At 43.8% G+C, this 26,569-nt stretch overlaps 1 protein-coding gene across 1 annotated transcript in view; it reads left to right on the top strand.

Annotated features, from left to right (window-relative positions):
- LOC137528461 (carbonic anhydrase-like) overlaps positions 1-26,569 on the top strand; it is a 94,017-nt gene that overhangs the window by 47,240 nt on the left and 20,208 nt on the right. Inside the window, exons 2-6 of the mRNA XM_068249751.1 lie at positions 14,129-14,208; positions 15,782-15,811; positions 18,248-18,412; positions 22,556-22,707; positions 25,131-25,223. Of these exons, the coding sequence (XP_068105852.1) occupies positions 14,151-14,208; positions 15,782-15,811; positions 18,248-18,412; positions 22,556-22,707; positions 25,131-25,223 (498 nt within the window). The 5' untranslated portion in view covers positions 14,129-14,150. The remainder of the gene's footprint in view (positions 1-14,128; positions 14,209-15,781; positions 15,812-18,247; positions 18,413-22,555; positions 22,708-25,130; positions 25,224-26,569) is intronic.

Below are 26,569 nucleotides of genomic sequence, written 5' to 3'. Positions count from 1 at the left end.
AGAAGTTCCTAATTCATTGGACATGGTGGCTCTGCTGAGGTCATATCTCGATATAACCAATCCGTTCAGAAAAACGGATCATCTTTTTGTCCTACCAGCTGGTCCGTGGAAAGGACAACCAGCTACTGCAAGAACCATTGCATCTTGGATTAAAAAGGTCATTCTAAAAGCATATAGGGCTAAAGGGCTTAATTTGCCTGATCTTCCTACAGCTCATTCCACGAGGGGAGTCGCCTCTTCCTGGGCATCAGTTGCAGGGGTCTCTGCCGCCATGATCTGTAAACCAGCAAGTTGGTCCTCACGACACACCTTTATAGACCACTACAGAGTTGACTCGACTGTACTCTCCTCAGTGATGTTTGGGAAATCTGTTTTGAGTTCTGCTTCTACTATTGTGTGAATACAATTTTGTTTCCCTCCCTTGCAAATTGTGGCGAGTTATTACCCAACTAGTATGCTGCCATGGAGGCACCTGGAAAACAGGAAAATTGTATACTCACCTAAAAGTAATTTTCCTTTCCTGGTGCTACTCCATGGCAGCATAAGCATTCCCTCCCAGGATAGTCCTTCGGGAGGACGCTATTTAATTTAATATTACGGAACCTATGGTGACTGTCAGTTTTATAGTTAAATTGTCCTGAGGGTTAGGGGCGGGGCCTAATCCAATTAGCATGCTGCCATGGAGTAGCACCAGGAAAGGAAAATTACTTTTAGGTGAGTATACAATTTTCCTGTTTTTTGCACCATAGTTTGTAAACGCTATAACTTTTACCCAAACCAATAAATATACACTTATTGGATTTTTTTTTATCAAAGACATGTAGCACAATAAATTTGGACAAAAATGTATATAGAAATTTTACTTTATTTGAAAAATGTCAGCACAGAAAGTTAAAAAAATATTTTTTTTGACAAAATTCATGTCTTTTTTGATGAATATAAAAAAAACTAAAAATCAAATAGCACCAAAAGAAAGCTGTATTAGTGACAAGAAAAGGAGTTAAAATTCATTTAGGTGGTAGGTTGTATGACCGAGCAATAAACCGTTAAAGCTGCAGTGGTCTGAATGGAAAAAAAGTGTCTGGTCCTTAAAGGGGAACTGAAGAGAGAGTTATATGGAGGCTGCCATGTTTATTTCCTTTAACGCAATACCAGTTGCCTGACAGTCCTGCTGATCCTCTGCCTCTAATACTATTAGCCATAGCCCCTGAACAAGCATGCAGCAGATCAGGTGTTTCAGACTTTAAAGTCAGATCTGACAAGACTAGCTGCATGCTTGTTTCTGGTGTTATTCAGATACTACTGCAGAGAAATAGACCAGCAGGGCTGCCAAGCAACTGGTATTGATTAAAAGGAAATAAATATGGCAGCCTCCCTATACCTCTTACTTCAGTTCCCATTTAAGGGGTTTTATGACTGCAGTCCTTAAGTGGTTAAGACAGGGCCTCTTTAGGAAAATCTTGACAACTGAGAGGCCATTTTTAGTACAGTATCAGTTAGCTAAACTGGAGCAAGTACAGAAGCCTGCAACACACCAAATGTATATAAAATCCAGAATTCTTTATTGTTCAGGCCTGTTTCTAGGGGCAGGCAAGGCGAGTCGCCGCCTGAGGTGCAGCGCTAAGGGGAGAGGGGAGGAGGACAGGCGCAGAAGGAGAAGGAGCAACATCTGTCTCAGGGAGTGGCATCTGGAGTTGTGTAGCCTTAAAACTGCCCTACTTTGGGTAAATAGCATTCTTCATTGCTTGTTCCAGTGCTCAGTGCTTTCTAAATAAAATTAATTTTCAACAACAACAGTGTTTAGGAGGTACTAATTTCTCTAACAATTAGCTTATCCATACTTTATAAATTGCCTCCATATTTGGGGAGAGGGGTAGTCTAAATTTTGCCTTAGGGACTATGGTGCTGCAGCAACACCACTGCTAAACAACTAGTATTGATATTAAGGATGTTACCTGATTAAAGAAAAAGTGTGCATGCACTCCCATATGCTGTAAAGATCTATAGAAAAAGGGGTGCATGCAGTAAAAGGTCAGATCAGTTGGGCACAAGCTGAGGCTCATAGTAGAATATCAGAAGTCACACTTTACCAATACTCTATCTGCTTTATAACAGAACTTTTGGTGCTTCTCCCTGTCAATTAGCTCTATCCCCTTCTTATTTATTTTGCCTTACTCCAGACCCTCCTCCTAACCTAAACTTCCTAATGCTTAAAGGGAACCTGAAGTACGTAAAATTATTTAAAATAAACACATGACGTAGCTGAAAATAAATATTACATTCTAACATCGCCATCAGTTCCTCTCAGAAGCTCACCATTTTCTTCGTACAGTGATCCCTTCCAGTTCTGACAATATTTTGTCAGAACTTAAATATACCAGTTACTGTCAGTTACCAGTTACTGTCAGCAGCTGTCACTTACAACTGAATGTGCAAGGTAATATCCATGTTTCCCTATTGCTCAAGTGGGTGTTATTACAGTTAAACAGTGTGCTGACCAGCTGTTAGGGGGTAGTGACCATTTTTAAAATGGAGGATGGAGAATTCCATTGATCACAGTAGACAAACAGCACACGGGAGAGGAGAAAGAGATTGAGGAGTAGATTACACAGGAGGTAAGTATGACCTGTATATGGTTATTTTGACTTTTTATTTTCAGTTCAGGTTCCCTTTAATGCTAATGTATAGTCCTTTCTGACACCTCACCCTAACCTTCCAATCCCAACTATTAGATATTACCACTTCCTACCTTGTACCCTAGCACTCACTATCCACCGTCTTCACTGCTAATGTAGTGCTTGGGCGCTGGCGCTCAGTTATTGAATAGTCAGACGGCTGATATCAGCAATATGCAACAGCTGATTTAGTTGTTAGGCTAACAGCGGTTTCTAACATTGGACCTATGACTGCACCCAACCGAGACTGCGTTAAAAGGCCATGCTCTGTAGTAAGAGTACAGAGAAGAAAGGAGCAAAAAGACATAAGGATAACGTTACCAAAATTAAAAGCTGATAAAATCTCCAGCACAGTAAGGCCCCATTTACTCTTAATCAGTTGCTGTCAGTTATAACTGAAAGGACAACTGATTTTCAAAGTAATGCCCATGTTTCCCAATGGCTCAGTTCACACTATATGCGTTTTAACTGAAAGATTTTTCATAATGCACTGCTATGGAGAAGAAAAAAATGCATACCAACTGATTAAGTGTAAATGGGGCCTTAATGCTGTTACTATGGTATTATCCAATGGAGCTGCTGCTAATTCACACCAACACAAGTTTGCCAGTGCCATAGACTTGTATTGTGTACCTACAGTATTTCAAAAAATTGCTGTTGCTGCAATAAAAGTTTAATGGGAATGTAAAGTGAATTAAATCTGACCAGTTTAACTCAAGTGGGGCTTCTTCCAGCCTCCTGTTGTCGTTCTAGTCCGTCACCGGCATCCTGCTTCTCTCTCCCTCCAAAAGCTGCATGTGCGCCCCGGTTTTGTGTGCCTTCTCCATCGCACGTGGCCAGAAGCATTCTGTGCTTGTGCAGTAGTTCACAGGAGGTCCGGACACGTATACGTAGCTCCGTTTTTCAGCCCGGATTAAAACCGGAGCCACAGATAGCAATGTTAAAAATAGCAGACGTCTTCACCCAAAAAAAAAACGGACCCGTTTTCAAAACCTGAACGAACGGTCTGGTTTTTCTGCCTTTTCTCGGACCACGGATACACTGAGGGGTAGTGAAAAGCAATGGGAAAATGGATCCCTGTCTACACAGGCAGTTTTGGACACAGAAACGAATCTGTTTCTGTGTCACAGCCTGTGGGTGAGTGGGGGCCGCCATGCAAGAGGGGTATAGCAGGCAGGATGGGGGTGGCAGCGGGGAGGGGGGACCCCCCCAGGGCCGGGCCGAGGCATAGGCTGGAGAGGCTCTAGCCTCGGGGCGCAGGGTAGGAGGGGGCGCAGAATTCATTCAGCTGTCATTCCTAATTGTGTTTGAAGCAGAAAGAAATAAGAAAAGGGGATACATGGCAGTGACTGCATGCCAGATAACTAGATATTAAGGTGTTGGGGAGGTTGTGGGCCCTGTGGCGCCTCTTAGTCTAATAGCAATCAGTGTGTGACGGCTGGGGTGGGAGGGATGGAGGGGCGCACTTTGGTGTCTCAGCCTTGGGTGCTGGAGGACCTTGTCCCGGGCGGCTCTGGACCCCCCCCCCCCTCACCTGGGTCCCCCGTCCCTGCTACCCTTTCAGCTAGTTTCACATTTAAAAATAATTTAAAATCAATATAGTGTAGCAGGCAGCGAGCGGGGAACTTACTTCCTTGCATCCCACCGCTGCCGCATCACTTCCTGTAATGCCGTCCTATGATGTTCATTGGACGGCATTACAGGAAGTGACGTGGCAAGCAGTTGAGCACAAGGAAGTAAGTTCCTCGCCTGCTACATTATATTGATTTTAAATTATTTTTAAATTATTGAAACTAGCTGGAGGGGAACCGGGGACCCAGGTGAGGGAGGAAGGGGGGACAACCCCCCTCCCCACCACTGCCTCCTTCCTGCCTGCTCTCCCCTTCAGCATGGCAGCCCCCCCACACACATGGCCAGGGCTGGGGAAGTTTCCACAGACTGGAAACGCCCTTGCAAAAAAAGTAATTTCTCTCGAAACGGAGAGAAAAAAAATGTTTACAAAAACAGATCCGTTTTAAACAGATCCGTTCTGCAGGAGACAAGTGTGGACCTAAGTAAACAATTCTACTGTGCATGCGCAGAATGCTCCCAGCCACAGGAGCGTGGTCCAGGAAGCATGCTGTCAGAGCCACGCATGTGCAATGGCCCGGGACTGGCTGAGTTGGCCACCTTTTGGAGGGGAAAGTGACTGAACAGAGCAGCACAGAATGACAGCAAGGGACAAAGGACAGATAGGAGGCTGGAAGAAGCCACAAGTAAGTTATTAACCCTCCTGACGGTTTGCTAAAAATCCGCCAGGGGGCAGCAAATCCGTTTTTTTTTTTTTTTAATTTTCTTTTTCATGTAGCGAGACAAGGTCTCGCTACATGATCCCCCCAGCCCCTTCGATCACCTCCGGCAATTTGAGATCAGGAGATCCCGTTCAAAGAACGGGATCTCCTGGAGGGCTTCCCCCATCGCCATGGCGATGGGCGGGATGACGTCACCGACGTCGTGACGTCAAAGGGGACTCCGATCCACCCCACAGCGCTGCCTGGCACTGATTGGCCAGGCAGCGCACGGGGTCTGGGGGGGGGGGGCGCGGCCGCGGCGCGACGAATAGCGGTGGATCAGCGGGTAGCGACGGCGATCGCATTGCACACGCAGCTAGCAAAGTTATGCAAATCGGCCCAGCAGGGCCTGAGCGGTGCCTTCCGGCAGCATAGCCCGTGCTCAGGCTTACCGCCAGGGAGGTTAAGTAAGTTAAACTGATATATTTATGACATATTTATTTCATTTTAGGTACCCCTTAAAGAGGAAAAATAATGTAAAGAATAAACGTGCTTATTTTTTACTATATTCATTTATATATTATTTTGTCAGTGTTTGCCCATTGTAAACAGGTGACATCTTTAGTCCTGTCAGGTGATCTCCGGGAATGTTTGTTTACTGAGAGCTCCAAAGCCAGTATATACCTAGTCTCCCAGAATGCTCTAGGGGTGGGGTGAATTCCACATAGCTAATCAGCCTAGGCTACACATCACTGGGATGGCAGGGCTACATACCAATATTCAGTAATATACAGATATACAGATATGGGAAGTATTTTTAATGTTGACACCAGACAAATTACAGTAAAAGTGGGTATCCTGAATAATTTACTGCATGTTACTACGTGTCACTGCAGTGCCTCTCTAACTAGTTATTGCACTGCGTGCATTATATCTACGCCCTGATAGACTTCATCTGAGGTCCCAGGGACGTAGATATTCGCTTCCCGCTGTAATCGCACATGCCCATGCATGCTCCCGCATACTAGTACAGTTCCCATTCACTGATTTATGTGTCTGTGATCAATGACCACCGGCATAGTTACCAAAATAAAACAATTTTATTTAAAGAAAAAAAAAACAGCATTACCAGCGACACCCAGGCCGGGTGTCGCTGGTAATGGGGGCTGGCGGAGGCACACGGAGAAGAGCAAGGAGGACACCGGGGGACCTCGGTGGGCTGGAGGAAGCCCCATGTAAGTGCAGTCTTTTAAATTCGGGCACTCCTCAGTGTCCCTTTAAATGTTGTAATAACTGGAACAAATGGGCAAATAAAATGTGTGGGTTTTGTCCACAGTAGCATGTTTTATTTTAAAACTATAATGGTTGAAAACTTGCGTCACTTCCTGCTTGGCCCAATGCCAGATGGGGAATACTGCATAGTAACACGGTATTCCCCAAAGTCCTGTTTCTGGTAATGCGGTGGAAACGACGCACCGCATCGTTGCCGCCAGTTTACAGTGTGAAACCGGCCTCAGTGGTTAACTAGTTAAAGAGCAACTGAAGTGAGAGGTACAGTATATGGAAGCCACAATATTTATTTAATTTTAAACAATACCAGTTGCCTGGCCGTCCTGCATCATTAGTGACTGAGCCACACTAGAAACTAGCATGCAGCTAATCTGTCAGATCTGTATAATAATGTCAGAAACACCTCATCAGTGACTGCAAGTCGGATAACTAGATATTAAGGTGTTGTGGGCCCTGGGGCACCTCTTAGTCTAATAGCAATCAGTGTGTGACGGCTGGTTTGGGGGGATGGAGGGGCACACTTTGGTTTCTCAGCCTTGGCTTCTGGAGGACCTTGTCCCAGCTCTGCATGCAGCTAATCTGGTCAGATCTGAAAATATTGTCAGAAACACCTGATCTGCTGCATGCTTGTTCAGGGTCTATGGCTAAAAGTATTAGGGGCAGAGGATCAGCAGGACAGCCAGGCAACTGGTATTGCCTAAAAGTAAATAAATATGGCAGCCTTCATATCCCTCTCACTTCAGTTGTCCTTTAAAGCAGGTTGTGCACAAGGGGATATCTTCGCCATTGTGCCACACGTGCGGTGTATTCCTATGGGCTGCATTTTATTTGTTTAGTTTCTGTTTTCCCATTTGCATTGTGGATAAAAAAAACGACCTGTGTACAGCCCTTTTCCGCTACGCTGCAAGCATTTCTAATTCAATGTATTTTAACTCAATTTGTTAAAGCATTTTCAGGGCCCTTTCACACTGGTGTGTTGCAGTGGCCTCGTTTCACCGCAGGCCACCGCTACACCAATGAAAGTCTATGGGGCCTTTCATACCGACGCGGTGTGATGCAACGGAAGTGAGTTTTTGCTGCATCACCTGCCACGAGCACTTGCCCATGTTACTATGCAACCTCTGCGGCAACCTTTGGTGGACCAGAAGTCAAGTCCATGGCGGCGCGTGTTTTTTAAAAATGACCGCCCAAGTTTAACGTGTCGCACAAATGCGGAAGCGTATTTTAGTAATACGCTTCCGCGCACTTGATCGCTTCAGCCACAGGAACTGAGCATCATTCCTGCTTGGACGGCTGCCAGACAGGGTTGACCACATACTAATGCAGTAATCCCCGAAGGCCTGTTTTTAGCTGCTGCAGCCAATATTCAGTGTGAAACTGGCATAAAGGGGCCCATACACTGGTTGATTTCATCAATCGATCGATTTTATAGAATCGATCACAAATCGATTATATAGCATCGGGCGATCGATTGATTTGTGGCTGATTTTGATCGATCGATTTGATCTATCTGACTGGATGGAAAATCTAGGTCGATCTGCTGCTGGCAGCACATCGATGGCCCATAGAGTTGCCTTTGCTCTAACGGTGCAGTAATGCATTTAGATCGATTTTCAATAGATTTTCTGAAATCTATTGGAAATCTGTTCCTAGTGTGTGGCACACATCAGATTCCTGTCAGATTCGACCTGACGGGCATCTGAGAGAAATCTAACCGATGGTCGAATCTGCTGCAAATCTATCAGTGTATGGCCACCTTAAGCCTTACCATACATGACTAGAGGTTTCAAACAGATGAGCCACTCAGTCCAATAAATTACTGAATTAAACCAGGACCTATGAAAATGTAGAGACCAATTGGCTAATTTTTGATCAAATAGTCATTTTGATTTGATCATTCATTGATCAGGTAAATTGTATTAGCAAAATAATATACAGTATGACATTATGGCTCCAGCCATGGGTGCTGCATTTCACATTACTAAAGATAATGAAGAATGTGTACTGCTCATGCCTGCCCTGTTTTCACTCAAGACATGCAAATTCTGCATTGCAATGCCATAAATGTAGATCACTGATGCACAAAAAAGTACAGTCCTATTTTACCATACATTTCCCTTCCAAACCTAACCTACCCAGATTTCTGGCACTTCTTGAAGATCCTCTCCATGAGTGTCACTGCAGAGCCAGAGATTATAGCTGACTGTGATTCCACCTCCTGGCCTTTCTGTGACCCCTCCTCACACAACTAATGTAACAGTCACTACAGTGTCAGCTGTACCTGCTTCCTACACCAAGCACACAGCAGCTAACTCAGAAAATGACTAGAGAATGCAGCTCAGCTATCCCTGAGCATATCCAATGGAGATGTGAGAGCTCCATCTAACCTGGATTGTTTACTTAAAAAAAAAAAGGTGAAAAAAAATCAGCCCTTTCCTGCCATATCATAGTGAGTTTTGCTGATGGGCTGGTAAATTAAGATGTGTATGACTGCTATAGATGGTCAGCCAGGCCCAGTGCACACCGAGCGGTTTTAGCAGCGATCTGCCAACCGCATCCACCTGTGAAAACGCTTGGCTAATGTATTTCAATGAGATGGTGCACACCAGAGGTTTGAGGTTTTTAGCAAACTGCAAATGTGCCTCCTGCTGCACGCTTGCAGTTTGCAGAAGCATTTCTGCCTCAATGTAAAGTATAGGAAAAACGCAACCGCTCTGGAAAATGCTAGATCAGAGCGGTTTTCCAGGCGTTTTTGTTACAGAAGCTGTTCAGTAACAGCTGTACTGTAACAATATTTGTAATCTGCTACACAAAAACGCTCCCAAAAACGCTAGGCATGTTTAGAAAATCTCTCTAAATATGCCTAAAATCGCTTTGAAAATCTGCTTAAAAAACCTCTAGCCTAGCAGATCTGCTAGAGGTCTTTGGTGTGCACTGGCCCTGAGATATAATTTACCCACTTTACTGCCAGCACTGCTCAGCTAGTGCTTACAGTATGATCCTTATCGATCTGACTTGTATCCTAACGCTTGCTTATTTCCCTGCTACACATCACCTTCATGTACTTACTTCCTGATAACTTAGCTATACCTGAGCTATGCTTAAAATCAAAATTGGGACTTACCTGGCGCTTCCTCCAGCCCCCCGTAGCCCGCGAGGTCCCCCGGAATCTTCCTGGCCTCTTCTGTGGTCCCAATGTCTTGCCCAGTAATCCAGCGACTTCCAAGCAAGTTGCACGTGCGCGCTCCCAAATCGCGCCTGCCGCGTCATTACGCTGGATGCCGTCAGTCTCCTGTGCATGCATGGTATAGTGAGAACCGCGCATGCGCAAGAGGCTGACACCGCCTGGCGTGATGATGCGGGCCAGGAGCACGCTTCGGGAGCGTGCACAGGCAACTCGCTTGGAAGTCGCCAGGTCCCTTAAAGGACAACTGAAGTGAGAGGGATCTAGAGGCTGCCATATTTATTTCCTGTTAAAGAGACTCTGAAGTCTCTAAAAAAATGTTTTTTTTAATTTAATAAATATCTTTAATACTTTATCCCTAACTAAACCGCCGCATCCCCGCTGCAGTACGCTATCTAAATCCTCCCAAACTCCCCGGGGGGCGATCCGGGCAGCGCTTCCGAGTGAGGCAGGGCTATGAGCTGCAGCCCTGCCTCACAAGCGTCTGTCAGCGGCGGATCGCCGCCTCACCCCCGCCCCTCTCAGTCTTCCTTCGCTGAGGGGGGCGGGGAGAGGTGGAGATCCACCGCTGACAGACACGTGTGAGCAGGGCTGCAGCTCATAGCCCTGCCTCACTTGGAAGCGCACAGGGGCAGCAAAATCCACAACCAAGAAAGTCGTGGATTTTGCGGGGGAGAGGTAGGGGGGAGTTAGGGGGAATTTAGATAGTTTACAGCGGCGGAGATGCTGCGGTTTAGTTAGGGATAAAGTATTAAACATATTTATTAAATTAAAAAAAGAGTCTCTTTAAGCAATACCAGTTGCCTGTCAGCCCTGCTGGTCTATTTGGCTACAGTATTGTCTGGACAACACCAGAAACAAGCATGCTGCCAGGGCCGGGCCGAGGCAGAGGCAAGAGAGGCTCCAGGCTCAGAGCGCAGTATAGGAGGGGACACTCAACACTCAGCTATTATACCCTATTGTGTTTGAAGCAGAAATAAATAAGAAAAGGGGATACATGGCAGTGACTGCAAGTCAGATAACTAGATATTAAGGTGTTGGGGGCCCTAGGGCACCTCTTAAGGTGGCCACACACCATACAATTTTTTAAATATCTGTTCAATTTAAGAATTGCAATCAATTTTTCTGACTGATTGTAACATTTTAAAAATATGACCAATGTACCACACACCTATGTTCAATATTTTCCTCAATTATGATAAAAATGATTGGAAACTCAGAGAAAATTGCTAGGGTGTGTATATTAATAAATTAACAATCCAACACACACCATACAATCTTTAGTAGAGATTGAAGAAAAATATCTGGCATTCCGGATCGATTTAAATCGAAAAAAATGGGAAATCCGATCGGATTTTTCAGTCGAATGAAAAAAAAGCTTTCAATTTTTTCGAGAGATACGATCGTTTTTATCGAATTACTGTAAAATCGGATCATTTTATTGTATAGTGTGTGGCCACCTTTAGTCTAATAGCAATCAGTGTGTGATGGCTGGTTTGGGGGGATGGAGGGGCACACTTTGGTTTCTCAGCTTTGGGTTCTGGAGGACCTTGTCCCAGCTCTGCATGCCGCTAATCTGGTCAGATCTGAAAATATTGTCAGAAACACCTGATCTGCTGCATGCTTGTTCAGGGTCTATGGCTAAAAGCATTAGAGGCAGAGGATCAGCAGTACTGTCACACAACTTGTATTGTTTAAAAGGAAATATATATGGCATCCTCCATATCCATCTCGCTTCAGTTGTCCTTTAAAGTGTACCCAAACAAAACTTGGGTACAAAAAATTATACTTACCTAAGATGGAAGGAAGTCTCTGGATCAGAGGATTCCCACACTGTTCTCCAGTCCCTCATTAGCGAGCGTTTCTCTTCAGATATGAGCATGGCAGTATTGCGATTCTCAGTCACACCTGTGTAAGCCGGAGCCACTCGTACATGAAGAGGAAGCGGCCCTGATGTCTCGGTGGGCAGCAGCGAGCCTCATTAGGATCCAGAAGCTTCCCTCTTCTTAAAGAGGAACTCCAGTGAAAATAATTTAATAAAAAAAAGTGCTTCATTTTTACAATAATTATGTATGAATGATTTAGTCAGTGTTTGCCCAGTGTAAAATCTTTTAAATCCCTGATTTACATTCTGAAATGTATTACATGGTGACATTTTTACTGTTGGCAAGTGATGTAGCTGCTGCTTGCTGTTTTGGCAGTAGGAAACAGCTGTAAACAGCTATTTCCCACAATGCAGCAAGGTTCACAGACAGGAAACTGCGAAGAGTACCTACTCAGAATTTCTTGGTGGGAGGGGTTTCACCACAATATCAGCCATACAGCGCCCCCTGATGGTCTGTTTGTGAAAAGAAATAGATTTCTCATGTAAAAGGGGTATCAGCTACTGATTGGGATAAAGTTCAATTCTTGGTCGGAGTTTCTCTTTAAGTAAGTATGTGTTTCTTTACCCGAGCTTTAGCCTGGGTTCTCTTTAACAAGTGCCACTGTAACGAAATAATCAATGTTAATCACATCTGATGCTCAATCCTCTCCTTTTTGTTGTGTCTGTTGTAACTGACATGTCATAGACAGCATGCTATCTACATACATGTCCATCTGGTATCATGTAAAGTTGTACAGGACAGGACTCAAACAATGGATGCGGACATAATAGGGCAGCACGGTGGCGTAGTGGTTAGCTCTCTCGCCTTGCAGCGCTGGGTCCCTGGTTCAAATCCCAGCCAGGGCACTATCTGCAAAGAGTTTGTATGTTCTCTCTGTGTCTGCGTGGGTTTCCTCCGGGCACTCCGGTTTCCTCCCACATTCCAAAAACATATGGATAAGTTAATTGGCTCCCCCTAAAAAAATTGGCACAAGACTACAGTACTTACACTACATAATATAGACATATGGCAATGGTAGGGATTAAATTGTGAGCTCCTTTGAGGGACAGTTAGTGACAAGACAATATATATTTATGTACAATGTACAGCGCTGCGTAATATGTCGGCGCTATGTAAATACGAAATAATAATACTAATAACACACGAGTGCATGGATCCTAAAGTTATAATAGGATCCATTGAGATGTTTGTTGGTCTGTTTCAGAAAATAGACTGATTTGGAGCCAAGTTTAAACCTAGTCTAGCAGGTGTAGGTGTCTGCGTACCTGAGCACCCTTATCTGATGAGAGGTTTAAGTGCCATAGAATGGTTGTATTCAGAGAGGTGTCTAGAAAAAAGTTTAAGTAGGAACTGCAACCAAGGATTGAACTTCATCCCAATCAGTAGCCAATATTGACTTTCCCACAATAAATGTTTATCTTTTCTCAAACGGATCATCAGGGCTGTATTATTATTTATATAGCGCCAACATCTTTAGCAGCGCTGCACAGAGTATATTGTCTTATCTCTAACTGTCCGTCAGAGGGGCTCACAATCTAATCCCTACCATAGTCATATGCCTAGTGTAGTGTATGTATGGTCTAGGGCCAATTTTGGGGGAAGCCAATTAACCTATCTGTATGTTTTTGAGGATGTGGGAGGAAACCAGAGTACCCAGAGGAAACCCCCGCAGACACGGGGAGAACATACAAACTCCTTGCAAATGTTGACCTGGCTGGGATTCAAACCAGGGACCCAGTGTTTACAAGGCAAGAGCGCTAACCACTACACCACCGTGCTGCCCACCATGCTGTATGGCTGATATTGTGGTGAAACCCCTCCCACAGTGTGATGTCAGCACCTAGGTACTGTTATCACACTGTTGGAGCCTTGTTGCATTGTGGGAAATAACAGCTATTTCCAACTGGCAAAAAAGCAGCATCTACTTCCACAGAGAACATCTGCCAGCAGTAAAGATGTCACCATGTAATAAATGTCAAAATGTAAATCAGGGAGAGGAATGATTTTACAATGGGCAAATACTAACTAAATCATTTATGAATAATTATTGTACAATGTAAGCACTTTTTCATTACGTTATTTTCCCTGCAGTTCCTCTTTAAGGCTGGTTCATACTGTATGCTGAAAAACGTATGCGTTTTAACTGATTAGTTGTCCCTCAGAAGTGCATTGTGAAAAAACTTTCAGTTAAAATGTAAAGGTGTGAACTGACCCATAAGAAGACATGGTCATTTCCTTCACTTGGACTGTACATCAGGTGTCTGTTCAATTATAGCTGACACAGTGGCGTACCTGAGTATTTGACGCCCAGTGCTAATTATTTACAGACTCTGCCCACCCAAACAAATTTTTATTGAGGGGAGTTTGACATCCTCAGTGGTCTAAGTGGTCTAGTAGTATTCCCATGTGACGTCCCTGGTGGTCTGGTGGTACACCCCCTTCCCCATGTAACTTGCCTGGTCTGGTGTTCTAGTGGTACCCTGCAGGAAGGGGGGCCCACATCTTTCCACCCACCCTCTCCATGGGTTCCCGCCTGTGTCCCCCTGCGGAGTAGGGTGCAGCAGTGTGGCTTGTGAGTGAATCTGCAGCCTACTCCGCAGGGGGGACACAGGGGGGGGGGGGGCAATGGGAAGGGAGGAATGATGTCTGCCCCACATCCCCAGACTCTCCATGGCATAGAGTACTGTTTTGTTCTTTGCTACCCAGCAGGTTTAGCACTGCCTCTTTTTTTTACCATTGTTATGGTTTCCTACAAGTCGCATTTGCACTGCCTCGGTTTGTGAAATATTACACATTTTTATATTGTCACTATTTGTTTTTCAGTGTGGAAGATCAGACTGTGGAGATGCTCAGCTTTTCGCTCTTCATTATTTGCTATTTTGCTCTCTGCTGCCAGGCTTCAGGTAATACATTAGACATTTAGCAAACTGTTTTAATGAAGAGGCAAAAGCATTTATTCATGCTGCTAAAGGGGCGATCCATGTAACATCGGTGAAATAGCAAGTACCATAATGTATGGTACACTAGAGATTGTGCTATGTGCACAAGATTTGCAACGTAATTAGTACTGGCAAAATTGTCATGTGCTACCTGCGTTAAAGAGGGACTCCAGTGAACATTTTAGTGTTGGCAGGTGATGTAGCTGCTGCATGGTTTTTGGCAGTTGGAAACAGCTGTAAACAGCTATTTCCCACAATGCAGCAAGGTTCACAGACAGGAAACTGCCAAAAAAAGTACATACTTTTCTTGTGGGAGGGGTTTCTTGTGGGAGGGGTTTCACTACAATATCATACATGTCATACAGCGCCCCCTGATGGTCTATTTGTGAAAAGGAACAGATTTCTCATGTAAAAGGGGGTATCCGCTACTGATTGGGATAAAGTTCAATTTTTGGTCAGAGTTTCTCTTTAAGTCAATCAACCCCAAGGTTTCTCCAGCAATATTGCAACAGTATCAGGTAGATACCCATAAACATCAAAGAGCAGCCAGTCACTGAAGACATCTAGCCAGCCTTAGGATGCTCTGTGCCTGATTGACTAAAGCATCCAAAGAGAGGCTATCAGAAGTTATCCATGAAACCTGGAATTGACTGCTCGAAAAGGTTATGACCTGCCTACATGTTGTTAACAGGTTTGAGAATTAGTGGTTGTTGGGTTGCAGTTGCATGCAGTATCCACAGCAACATATTTTTCTCTATAAATAAACAGGGCAGTCTGGAGTTTTGTAAAGTTTTCACGGTTGGTCTCACACAATCAACCAGTATGTTTCAATATTAAAAAGAGGGGACACCGATAGCCCAATATGGTGTAGTATGCATTGGCAGCAAGAAGGAATAGTTAAGGTAAGTATAGTTATACTCACAAGCATGGGTTACCATTCAGGCAACCACTGTAAAGGCAGATGTGAAGATTAAGATTAGACCTGTTCCCACTCAGGGTTAAGAAGTCGCTCTCTGTAGATTGGAAGTAGGAGAACATGGTGTAAAACAACCCTACACCAAGGGTGGACTGTAAAACAGTAAGAGAACAGAGGCACCAGTAAGATAAAAGTACACACAGTAAAATGTTTAAACATGGGAGAGGCAGTGGTAGACTTACCTACTCCCAAGGACACCAGTTACACATAGTGACGTGTTAAACAAAGAAGTTTATTTCAATACTCCACACAAACTTGCAACGCGTTTCGCAGGTGTGACCCCGCTTCATCAGGAGTGTAAAGATTATAGTACTTGGAGCGGAAAAACAGGAACATAAACATTAGGAGGAGCACCATGGGATACCCAATTTACAATATGGCTCCCATCCTCCACAAGCAAACATGAGGGAATATGGCTACATGAAAAATATATTTTCTGGTCACAGAAACAGAGGAAATGATTTTAGCATTGACAATTGGCAACACTTCCTGAGGAAATGTTTATATAGGATTCTGGCCCACATTAATATCTCATATTTTGTGTTTTCTTTTGTATTTTAGAAGACTGGTGCTATGCAGATGTAGCATGTGGTAAGTATTTTATGAGTTTATTATGTGTGATATAGTCATACTGGTCTTTACTGAAGCATCTCTAGAAAGGAAAACATCAAAGGACATAAGTGGTCCTGGCCGTGACTGTGTTCAGTCAACTGCAGTCACCAAACTTCCAACTTTATTAGCAATCTGATTTTTTTATTCAAATGGAAAGCCTTTACCACCTAACAGCTTACCATTTCTTGAAGCAAAATTATACAGTTTATGTAAGTTACCAACAGATTTGTCACACCCCAACTAAGAAAAATATCCTGTTTTCAAAAAGTGCCTTAAATGGTTAATAAAATGACTTTCACTTTCACCTCAAGCCTTATCAGGGATCAGCAGGAACTGAGCATCACTCCCTGTCATGAAGATGGTCTCCTGTGTGACACAGATAACCTGGGTTAAAATCTCTGCTCTTCCTAATCAGTAAGCCTGCACCTATTCAGTAAGGAGACTTTAGGCGAGACTCCTTAACACTGCTACTGCCTACTGTGCACACCCCGGTTGCTGCAGCTCTGGTGCTTTGAGCCTGCCAGGAGAAAAGCACATTATAAATGTTCTGTGTCTTGTCTTGTATGGACTGCATAAGAAAATAAACTTATTTAGATGCCTCATGTGATATCTACACTGATCCTGGAGCTCCTTCTGGTACAGCAGGATATAGGGTATAAATGCAGTGGATTATTCTACCACTGTGACATGGGAATAATTGTGTTTTTTTTTACACAGATTAAATTACTTTGAAACCAAGGCAAGCAGGCTAACTATATGTGCAATATGGAGTTGGGAGACACTTTTTTGTTGTATGTAAAGCCAGACTGTAACTCTGCCTAAATAAATCCATATGGACAAGGGGCTCATTCCCATCTCTGTTCGCCAGATGTAGATAGGGTTACCTACACCGATGCATGTAGATATAGTCCCCTGTGTGATTTATGGTGGAATATTTAATTCTCCTTTAATAACAAGGCTACCAGATACCTTTATACTTTATTAGAAAATCTTAAAAACAAGTTTTGAATCAGGACGATACCATTTATTGGCTAACTTAGAGGTAAATAAAAAGTAAGCTTTTAGCTAATAAGCCTTCTTCAGACTTTGTTCCTGGATATTAACAAGATGTTAAAAAACACAGCTTGTATACACTAGAAACATGTTATTAGATGCCTACAGTTATCCAATAACTTGTATCATCCTGATTCAAAACTTCTTGCTGTTACTGATGACTTAAGTCGGCTGAGGTGGCTGATAAAGCCTCAGCCAGCAATCATATGTGTGTATGGCACCTGACGCCCAACCCGTGAGCAATCTGCTGGAAGGATCTACTCAGCCCCAGCGATGCTGATCCCCCCCCACTATTCCATTGTTCGTGCCCCTCCCCCCCACCGTGCGATGACACACATGCACTGCTCGTCTCCTCTCTTAGCAAGACAGCATATCATCAGCTACACAGCTGACATGTGTGTGTGGAGCCGGGCAAGCAATGTCGCGCAAGAGGATCAGCTCCTCATCCCAACCTGTGACTTATGTAGTCAGTGTGTATGGGTCCTTAAAAATAAAAATCTGAACACATGTTTTGTTTGTATTACCTGTCATAGTCCACTTCTAAGCTGTTCCATTTGTAATCCTCAGGGGTCTCTACATCTTCACTGAAGCTGCATCTACAATGCTGCACTGCACTGCTAAATTGAAATGAAGGGAACCCTGACCTAAGCATCTTTGGATCCCCTACTGGGGCTACCATTGGTCCATTGACCTAGTCCTGGACCTTCCAGGCAAACAGTTGGTAATTGTTAGTATGCCTAGGTTCTCACCCCAAGGGGTACATCTGATGGGCCCAGGGATTACTTGGGCTTCATATAATTATATTAAATTTAGAGTTTTAGAAAATGATAAAGTAAACAAAAGTTACTTAGATTTAAAAAAAAATTGACAAGGTTTGGTCAAAATGGCTAGATCTCCATGACCTTTCTTTAGACTAATGACCTTAAATGCATAGTCTTATGGCGAACCTATGCCAGATTTAAGCCTCACTCTGCGAGAAGTCCAAATGTAAACTAAGTGTATGTCTCAACATGTCATAGTTTTGTTTTGTTCTGTTGCATCGGTCCGTTGACAGACTGTGGACAGACTGTTGTACCTAAAATGCAAAACTCAATAAAGTCTTTAAAAAAAATTATAAAGTAAACAACATCAATTTAATATTTTAATTAAAAGCAATAGTAGAAACTTGGAAACTGTTTGGAAACAATTACCATGTACTGCTTTTAAACATACCGTATGTGTCTGGATGTACTTTGTAAGCACGGGCTTTCTAAAGGCATAAACATCAATGAAATATTGAGAAACACTTGACACACAGTTATGCATTAAGTATTTCTTAAATTATTTTTTCTGATGGAAGATATGTTTATTTTGATATCTTAGCTCCTGGAACCTGGCAGACACATTATCCAACATGTGGACTGAATTCACAGTCACCAATTGATATCATAACATCAAGGACCAGTTACAATTCTGCATTGGGCTCTCTTCAAATCACAAGTTTAACAACACCTTCCTCAGCTGTGGTCACTAATAATGGCCACTCAGGTAAATTTATAATGTTTGATTAATATTTTGCCATTTAATACTTTATAGGTTTTTAAAGAAATTGCATCTATACCTTTTTCCCCTCAATGGACCAGAGCAGTTTTGAGGTTTTAGATATGTCCCTATTTAATCAGCAATAACTTTATCCCTACTTATGACACCTAAATGATACATATATTGTTGTTTTTTTTCAAGAGAAACCAGGCTTTCATTTTGCTGTATTTTTTTCCCAAAAACGATTTTGTTTTTTATTCATTGTAATGGGAAAAATTAGAAAAAAAATGAAAAATTACATTATTTCTCAGTTCTTACCAATCTCAGTTTAAAAATAATAAGTTCTACTGTACAGAAAAAAACACAAATTTTATATGGCTATTTCTCCAGTTTTTTTTTTTTTTTTTAAGTTCCTGTCACAATATTTTAAATGGTAAAAATTAGGCAGCCCACCCCCAATATAAGTAGCCAAATGTGCCCCCAGTATTCACCCCCCCCCCCCCCATAGGTAGCCAGGAGTGCATCCACTATTAGGTTCTCCCCAGTATAGATAACCAGATGCCCCCCTCCCCCCAGTACAGGTAACCAGATGTCCCTCAGTATCAGCACCCCCCCCCCCCATAAATAGCTAGATGTGCCCCCAGTATAGTCAGATCTGCCCCCAGTATAAGGCCCCCACTTTAGATAGCCAGATGTCCCCCCAGAATTAGGTCCCCTATAGGTAGCTAAATGTGCTCCCAGTATTAGGTCATCCCCCAGTACAGATAGTCAGCTGTGCCCTCAGTATCAGGTCCCCCATATAGACAGTCACATGTGCCCCCAGTACTTCCCCCAATTATAGATAGCCAGATGAGCCACCATTATTAGCCCCTCTCCCAATATAGCCAGAAGTGTCCTCCAGTATTAGGTACCCACCCCAGCATAATCTAATGTGCCTCCTATTGTCACCCCCTCCCCAGGGTGCCCCCTTGTGTTAGGCAGTCCCTCATGCCCCCACCTGTAAACAAATACCTAAAAAGAAAAAGCAGGACTCACCTCCCTGGATCTAGCAGCAATCATGCAGCAGGAGCCACTGTTTATAGCTCCGCAGTCAGCCCCATACTTTCATATACACAGATTCCCAGCTTGATGACGTCCTTAAGCGGGGACCCGGTGTACACGGAAGTACAGGGCTGACTGCAGAACTGCGAGCAGAGGATCCTGCAGCACCTTCACCGCTAGATCCAGGGAGGTGAGTCCTGCTTTTTTATGTTATTTAAAGGTGGGGGCATGGAGGAGGGAGGAATGAGCAATGCTAATAGGCAGAGCATTGATAATTCCTCTGAGGGGGGTCTGCTAATTGGCTAAGGAAATTCTGGTGATGGCAGCATGCCCGATCGTCCATAGCACTGCTTCTGCTAAAAATCATATATCTACATCCTTGTGGCTTGGATGAAGTCACAGAGGACGTAGGTATACTGTAGTAGAGGACAAAGCGGTTATTGTTCACAACCCTTTCCTTGCCTCCCTTGGTGACCCTAACATCATGGGGGTTTATGATACAGGGGTCATAAAAAAGTGTGGCCATCAGGATCTTCACACCCATAACATGTGTAGCAACAAAAAAACTGATCTGGGGTATCAGAGAAAGGGAAGGTTAGTGGTCAGGCCCTCTCACACCTCTGGGCCCCCCTGCAGTCGCAAGGGCTGCTCCCTCCTAGTTATGCCCCTGGGTACAAACAAAAAATGATAGCTGCAATACAATCAGCACCTAACCATTATGCTGATGCTTGCCTTGTGATGCCTGTACAAACAAGCACACTTGGGCTGGAACATGTACTGTGTGGGTGTGTAGGAATAAAAAAGTGAACTAGTGAAACAAAATCCAGTTTCTCCAGGATTAAAACAGGGTCAACTGCGTAATTCGATACGTGCCCATCAATCAAGAATCAAGTCATTCTAATTTGTGATTATTTTTGGATGTTGGCATTTTGATCTCAACCACAAACCCAGAATTTGACAAAGAAGTACACTGTCCTCAGAGTCTGGTAACCAGGGCCAGCGCTACCATAGAGGCAGAGGAGACAATTGCCCCAGGGCCCCAGAGCCTGTAGAGGCCCCCCAGTGGCTACAAGAGGAAACATTTTTTTTCAAATAGATCTTATAGTTTTTGAGAAAATTGATTTTAAAGTTTCAAAGGAAAAAAAATACACATTTAAAAATCTGCCGACTTTAACGGTTAATAGCAAATCCAACTTAAATGCTAGAAACCTTAAATTTGCAGGATATGTTAAGGAGATCATTGGGAATAAGAGGACAAACAATTTTTTCAAAAAGACCTTATAGTTTTTGAGAAAATCGATTTTAAAGTTTCAAAGGAAAAAAGTATACTTTTAAATGCAGTAAATGTCACTTTTAGTAGCATACCTAACGGTAGTGTAATTTTACATGTATCAAAAGAAAGAGCAATAAATTTCCTGACGGGGTTTCCAGGGGGTCCATACTCAGCTGCAGCGCTTTGGCCAGGGATCGCTATACAGCCGCAATATGGCTGTATGAAGATCCCTGGTATTTTTTCCTATGTTCCTAATTTTTTTTTATGTTTAGAGTGTGGGATTTTTTTTTTAATTATGTGGGGTCCCCCCTCCTGAAACTTTTTAACCCCTTGTCCCTTATGCAAGCTGGGATAGCCAGAATGTGGAGCTCCGACCGATTGGGGCTTCACACCCTGACTATACCAGCTGCAAAAAAGGTCCCCTTAATGCCGATTTTTTTCCGGGGTATCTGTTACGGGGCCCCGCAGGTTTATTTTGCCCTGGGGCCCCATTGTTGCTTAAACCGGCCCTGCTGGTAACCAAGCGTTTTGGATCAAGTATGCTGTATTTTTCTACTTCCTGTTTACAATCATAGTCACTCAGTGGTACACAAAGCCTTATGCTGGGGATACACGGTACGTTTCTGTACCATGTATTGACCAGCTGATCCGGCCAGCTGATAATATTCAGCTGGCCCGGTCAAGCCGCTCGACCCCTGCCCGCTCGATTCCCGCCTGCGGACAATGGCAGGGAATCGAGCGCTGATAAGGAAGCGCCGGCGGGGGCAAGCGTTAATCCATCCGCGGGGACGCGCCTGGGTTCGATCCAGCGGCTAATCAAGCCGCCGGTCGACCCGTATATTCCCGGAATTAGATTGCCAACAGGAGTTGTAGACAAAAGGTGCTGATTAGTCAGAACTGTAGGTCTTTCAAATTATAGCCAAAGCCCTGCAGCTTTGCTTCTAAGCAAACCAAATGGGCCTATACCGACAGTCATGGGAAAGTGACCTTGACATGTGAATTTGATAGGATCAAGGTCATACCTCCCAACTTGCTTGGAGCATGCTATAATAAGTTCTAGCTTAGTAGGCAAGATGGAATAAGTACCCTCATGGACATGAAAATTGTAGGTTAGTGCACTATTTAGACCAATGCTTGCGTGGCTCTGTCGGTCACACAGCATATGGAAAAAGAAGCAGGAAACATTCCATTGCAAGGGAATACATTACCAATTAGCTGAGTAAATCTAAACGGCCAATTGAAGAAAACACAAAGGGCAAGTAACACTGTCCAGGCATAAGGCTGATGCTAAAAATGACAATTTCAGCTACAGAGGTTGAATGTTTCTGTTTGGCATATCTCTCTCCAGTGTGTTTGTGGATAGCACCACCCAATGACTGTGATGTTTACTCAGAACATTCAGCAGACATTTGGGCCCCTAACAGAAATCAGAATTATTGCAGACGCATAGGCAAAGAGAAGGCATCTGGAAATTTGAGTGCTAGGCAATAGCCGATAGTAGAATATTGGTAACATTTACAGATATTCTATTATTTACAGTGGTAATATTCATTAGTAACAATCCGTTAGTAAATATTACCAATATTTTACTACAGCTAAACCTAACTCTACACCCTTCCCCCCTTAATGCTTAATCCCCCCTCCCCCCTCCGACACCTAACCTCAAACCCGCACCCCAAGCCTAAACTTAAAACCCCTTTCCTGATGCCTAACCTTAAAACCCCCCTTCCTAATGCCTAACCTTGACCTAGCAGTGATTGTGGTGATAGCTGCCAGAGCATTTTACATGTGCATAGCTTCTTGGTATTGACAAAGTATATTATGTGTCCTTACAGTGGAAGTGGCTTTGAATTCAGAACACATTCTAAGCAGAGCAGGACTTAGTGATCCCTACAGGCTTGCTGCCTTTCACTTTCATTTTGGAAACCCAAATTCTGCTGCTCAAGGTTCAGAACATCTGATCAATGGACAAGGTTTTCCACTGGAGGTAAGAAATAGTCACTTATTCTAGCATGCTGGAGAAAAAGAACCATGTACTGTTTTTGAGTTGTACCAAGCGTAAACCATGGTGGCTCGAAAGTAGATGGACTTCCTAGTATGGAGATCCAATGATGGCTCCTCCATGAACTTCCTTCCTTGTCACACAGAGGGCTCCCAGAAGTGGCTAGTGGCTGGAAATCCTGGTATGGACTTCCTAGTATGGAGATCCAATGATGGCTCCTCCATGAACTTCCTTCCTTGTCACACAGAGGGCTCCCAGAAGTGGCTAGTGGCTGGAAATCCTGGTATGGACTTCCAGCCACTGTCCCAGCCATGTACACAGTGGGTTCCCAAAGGTGGTGGGCTGTAATATCTGGTATAAAATCTAGCCACATCCACTTTTTCTGTATTATCTACACCTTATGCAACAATGTCGAAGAGCAGTAAGGTGGTGGATGGTATAAAAGTCTAGCCGCTATCACTTTACTGTCTGTCATCCAAAGCCTCTGGTTTAAATGCCTGCTATAAAACCCACTCATGTCAACTTCTCCAGTATGTCATCAACAGGCTCTACACCTGTTGTAGAGCAGTGATATGGCCTTTTGGCTAAGATCAAGTGTAGTATCTGTTCTTTTCAGTTTCAGGGCAGGCCGGGCCTAAAGTAAGCTCCGACAACCCCGAAAGTGGGGGGGCACCTCGAACGAGTGAGGAGAGGGAGGGACACCCCCAAATCCTTTAGTACGGGTGTCCACTGTTGTTCTTACATTCCCTAGATTCTGACCAGATGGATCTACCATGGTCGAAGCTGGAAGGCTGTGGGCTTTGCTTAGGTGTACTGCCCCTGGAAGTGGCGCTCCAGGAGTACCCGAAAAACCCGGGACGTGGGAAATCCTGGGCGGAGTAAGGTACTTAGGTCTGTACTGCCCATAAGCATTGCCGACTAACGCAGCTCCCCGGCCTTTTGGCTAGGGAGAGTGCAGAATTTTTATTATGCCGGCCGCAAGGGGACTTGTCCCCTGAGGACTTCGGTTCCCGGCTCCCTCTCGGGGGAGCCACCCGGACCATGTGGAATGCCACATGGCCAGGCCCTGTGGGTAACCACAGGGCAGGGTCCTCCAATCCTTTGGGTGTTGGAGGACCCCATGTACCCCCTGCGCCGAAGGCAAAGGGGGAGGTTCCCTTCGGGGAACACCGGAAAGGGCCCTGCTTTTGTGGGGCCTGGGGCTGCTCAGGCAAGTTTTTGTGAGGTGTTTATGCACTTCCACTTTTTCTGTGCATGGGCGTAAAGCCTTGCTTACTTCGGGCTCCTGTTGTGCGCAACAGGAGCCAAGAAAGCTTAAAAAAAAAGTGATATGGGGGATGGGTGTCCTGCAACTGGGCATTACAAGGTTGAAAATGTAAATTATATATATATGTATATATATATATATATATGATTGACTGTACCATTCATAAAATATAAATTTTTAATTTGTAAATTTCAACAAATCATCCCTTGCACCTCCTCAGAATTTCTTAATAACATGTACAGAGGCTTATGGACAGTGCCGCTGCTAACCCACTTTGAAAATGACTTGCTGATGTACTAATCCTCTGCCTTTTATAGATTCTGACACAGAATGTTTTTGCAGAGGAGGCTTTCTTAGGATGCATATTCACCCCTAATCAATGAATGATCACGTCAAAATGATTGGATTCTCTATGGATGAAGAATGATTTCTTCTGGTGACCAATGTGAATAATAAAAAAATAAAATAAACAAAAAGCAGTTTCTTGGTTTCTTACCAGTCAAATGTGTTGCTAAATATTGATAGGTCCTGTACAGATCATGTATGGTTTTAAGCAGGACTGGTGAATATGAAGGCAGTGGAGATGACGTGGGTAGGATATGCATAAGGACTTTTGTGGGCAGTGAAGGTGGTGGAAGTAGGATGTCACTAGTGTTTGAAACACTAGGTTGTGGCATGTCTCACATGGTGCTGCTAATTCCGGCACCAGCACCTGGTTTGGCCATGTTCCCATGGCACACAAGTTTCCCTGTCCTGTGTGCCCCAAGGATGTGGGCAGGATACGGTTGTGGCTGGTCATGTTAGTGGGACGTGGCTGTTGATGTAGGCCAGACATGGCTGGTCAAGTAAACAGGACAACGCCGATAATGTGGACAGGACCTGAACATGTGTGGGTATGCAGAAATCAACAGGCAAATGATGCCAGCAAGTCCAAATCCTCCCTGCTTTTGCCTTGTCCCGGGGTGCCTGGAGCTTGCCTCACCTGTGTGCACCCAAAGGGACAAAACAATAGATGGGAAAGCAAACATGGATGTTGGTTTGACCTATTGTGTACATAACATATTGGATTCTTTACAGGAGTTGACTTTATGGTCAGTACTTGCTGGGGTGATGCTTCAATATTTTTTTTTTTTTCTTTTAGGCTCACTTTGTGTTTTACAACACCAAATATGGAGATTTAACAACAGCCAAAGCAAATTCTGATGGCCTGGCTGTGGTTGGTGTACTTTTTAAGGTAAGTTGTTTCCTATATTGCATATGTTTTTTTAATAGAGAGACTAATCCATAGCTCCCAACTGACCCTCTTTTGGAGAGACAGTCCCTCTTTGGGATCCTAATCCCTCGGCCCCTCTTTCTTCCTTATGCGTCCCTCTTTTAGGACTCACGTATAGATCTATGTAAAGATTTGTATTTTATCTACTGAAAAATGTGTTTAATTGACTCTAAACTTTATTCACAGCCTTTAAATTGCAGTATTTAAATATGAAGGAAAATGAACAAGCATAGAAAGGACCAGTGTGGATTGAATTATAAAACAACATATTTTTCTTTATTGTATACAATGAACAGAGGCGCCAAAAGTATAAGATTAGATTAAATGAGCTTAAAAACCAACTTAAATGGCAAAATTGAAGGAGGAAGTGGTGGTCTTACCTCTCTCAAGCAGACACGACAACGACTGCGATTCAGACAGTCAAACACATTTATTAGGAACTCCAAAAAGAAATGCAACGCGTTTCGCAGGTTCAACCCCGCTTCATCAGGCAATATAGGGAGGAGTATCAAACAATCTGCACAAGGATTCAAATTAAGCATTGCATTTCTTTTTGGAGTTCCTAATAAATGTGTTTGACTGTCTGAATCGCAGTCGTTGTCGTGTCTGCTTGAGGGAGGTAAGACCACCACTTCCTCCTTCAATTTTGCCATTTAAGTTGGTTTTTAAGCTCATTTAATCTAATCTTATACTTTTGGCGCCTCTGTTCATTGTATACAATTTTGAGTCCACCCTTGGTGGAGGGTTGCTACCCTTTCTTCCTGTCTACAGACAGGCGACTTCTTAATCCTGAGTGGGGTCAGGACAATCTCCCCACCTGCCTTTAAAGTGGTTGCCTGCTGGTGACCCTGACTTGTGAGTATTTAGCAATACAAACTTATTGCCACCTTGTCCAGTACGAATTACACTATTGGGGCTTTTGGTGTTCCCTGTTTTTATATTTTTCTTTATGCTGGGTGTGATTAGGGGTGTGGCAGGGGCATGGCTTAAAGTGGATCCGAGATGAACTTTTTCTCATTGCATAATTGTGTTCCTTTCCTATTTATAGTTTATAGGGCATTCCTCAAGCCAAATACTTTTTTGTTTTTGTTTTAATACTCTAATTCCCTAAAAACTAAATAAGCCCCACCCACAGTTTTCAGAGAGCCTTGGCAGTAGCAAGGGCTCATGGGAGCTCAGTCTGGGCAGGAGGAGGGGGAGGTATTACTAGTAAGAGATATCAGAGGCAGAGCTGAGGAGGGAGGAGGAGGGGGGATTAGGTTTTTTCAGTCTGAGTGCTGATGGTGCAGATAAGCCTGCCTCTGAGT

Source organism: Hyperolius riggenbachi, chromosome 8, assembly GCF_040937935.1.
Source record: "Hyperolius riggenbachi isolate aHypRig1 chromosome 8, aHypRig1.pri, whole genome shotgun sequence".
Taxonomy (NCBI): domain Eukaryota; kingdom Metazoa; phylum Chordata; class Amphibia; order Anura; family Hyperoliidae; genus Hyperolius; species Hyperolius riggenbachi.
The sequence above is the reverse complement of the archived record's forward strand: the minus strand, read 5'-3'. Positions and strand labels throughout refer to the sequence as shown.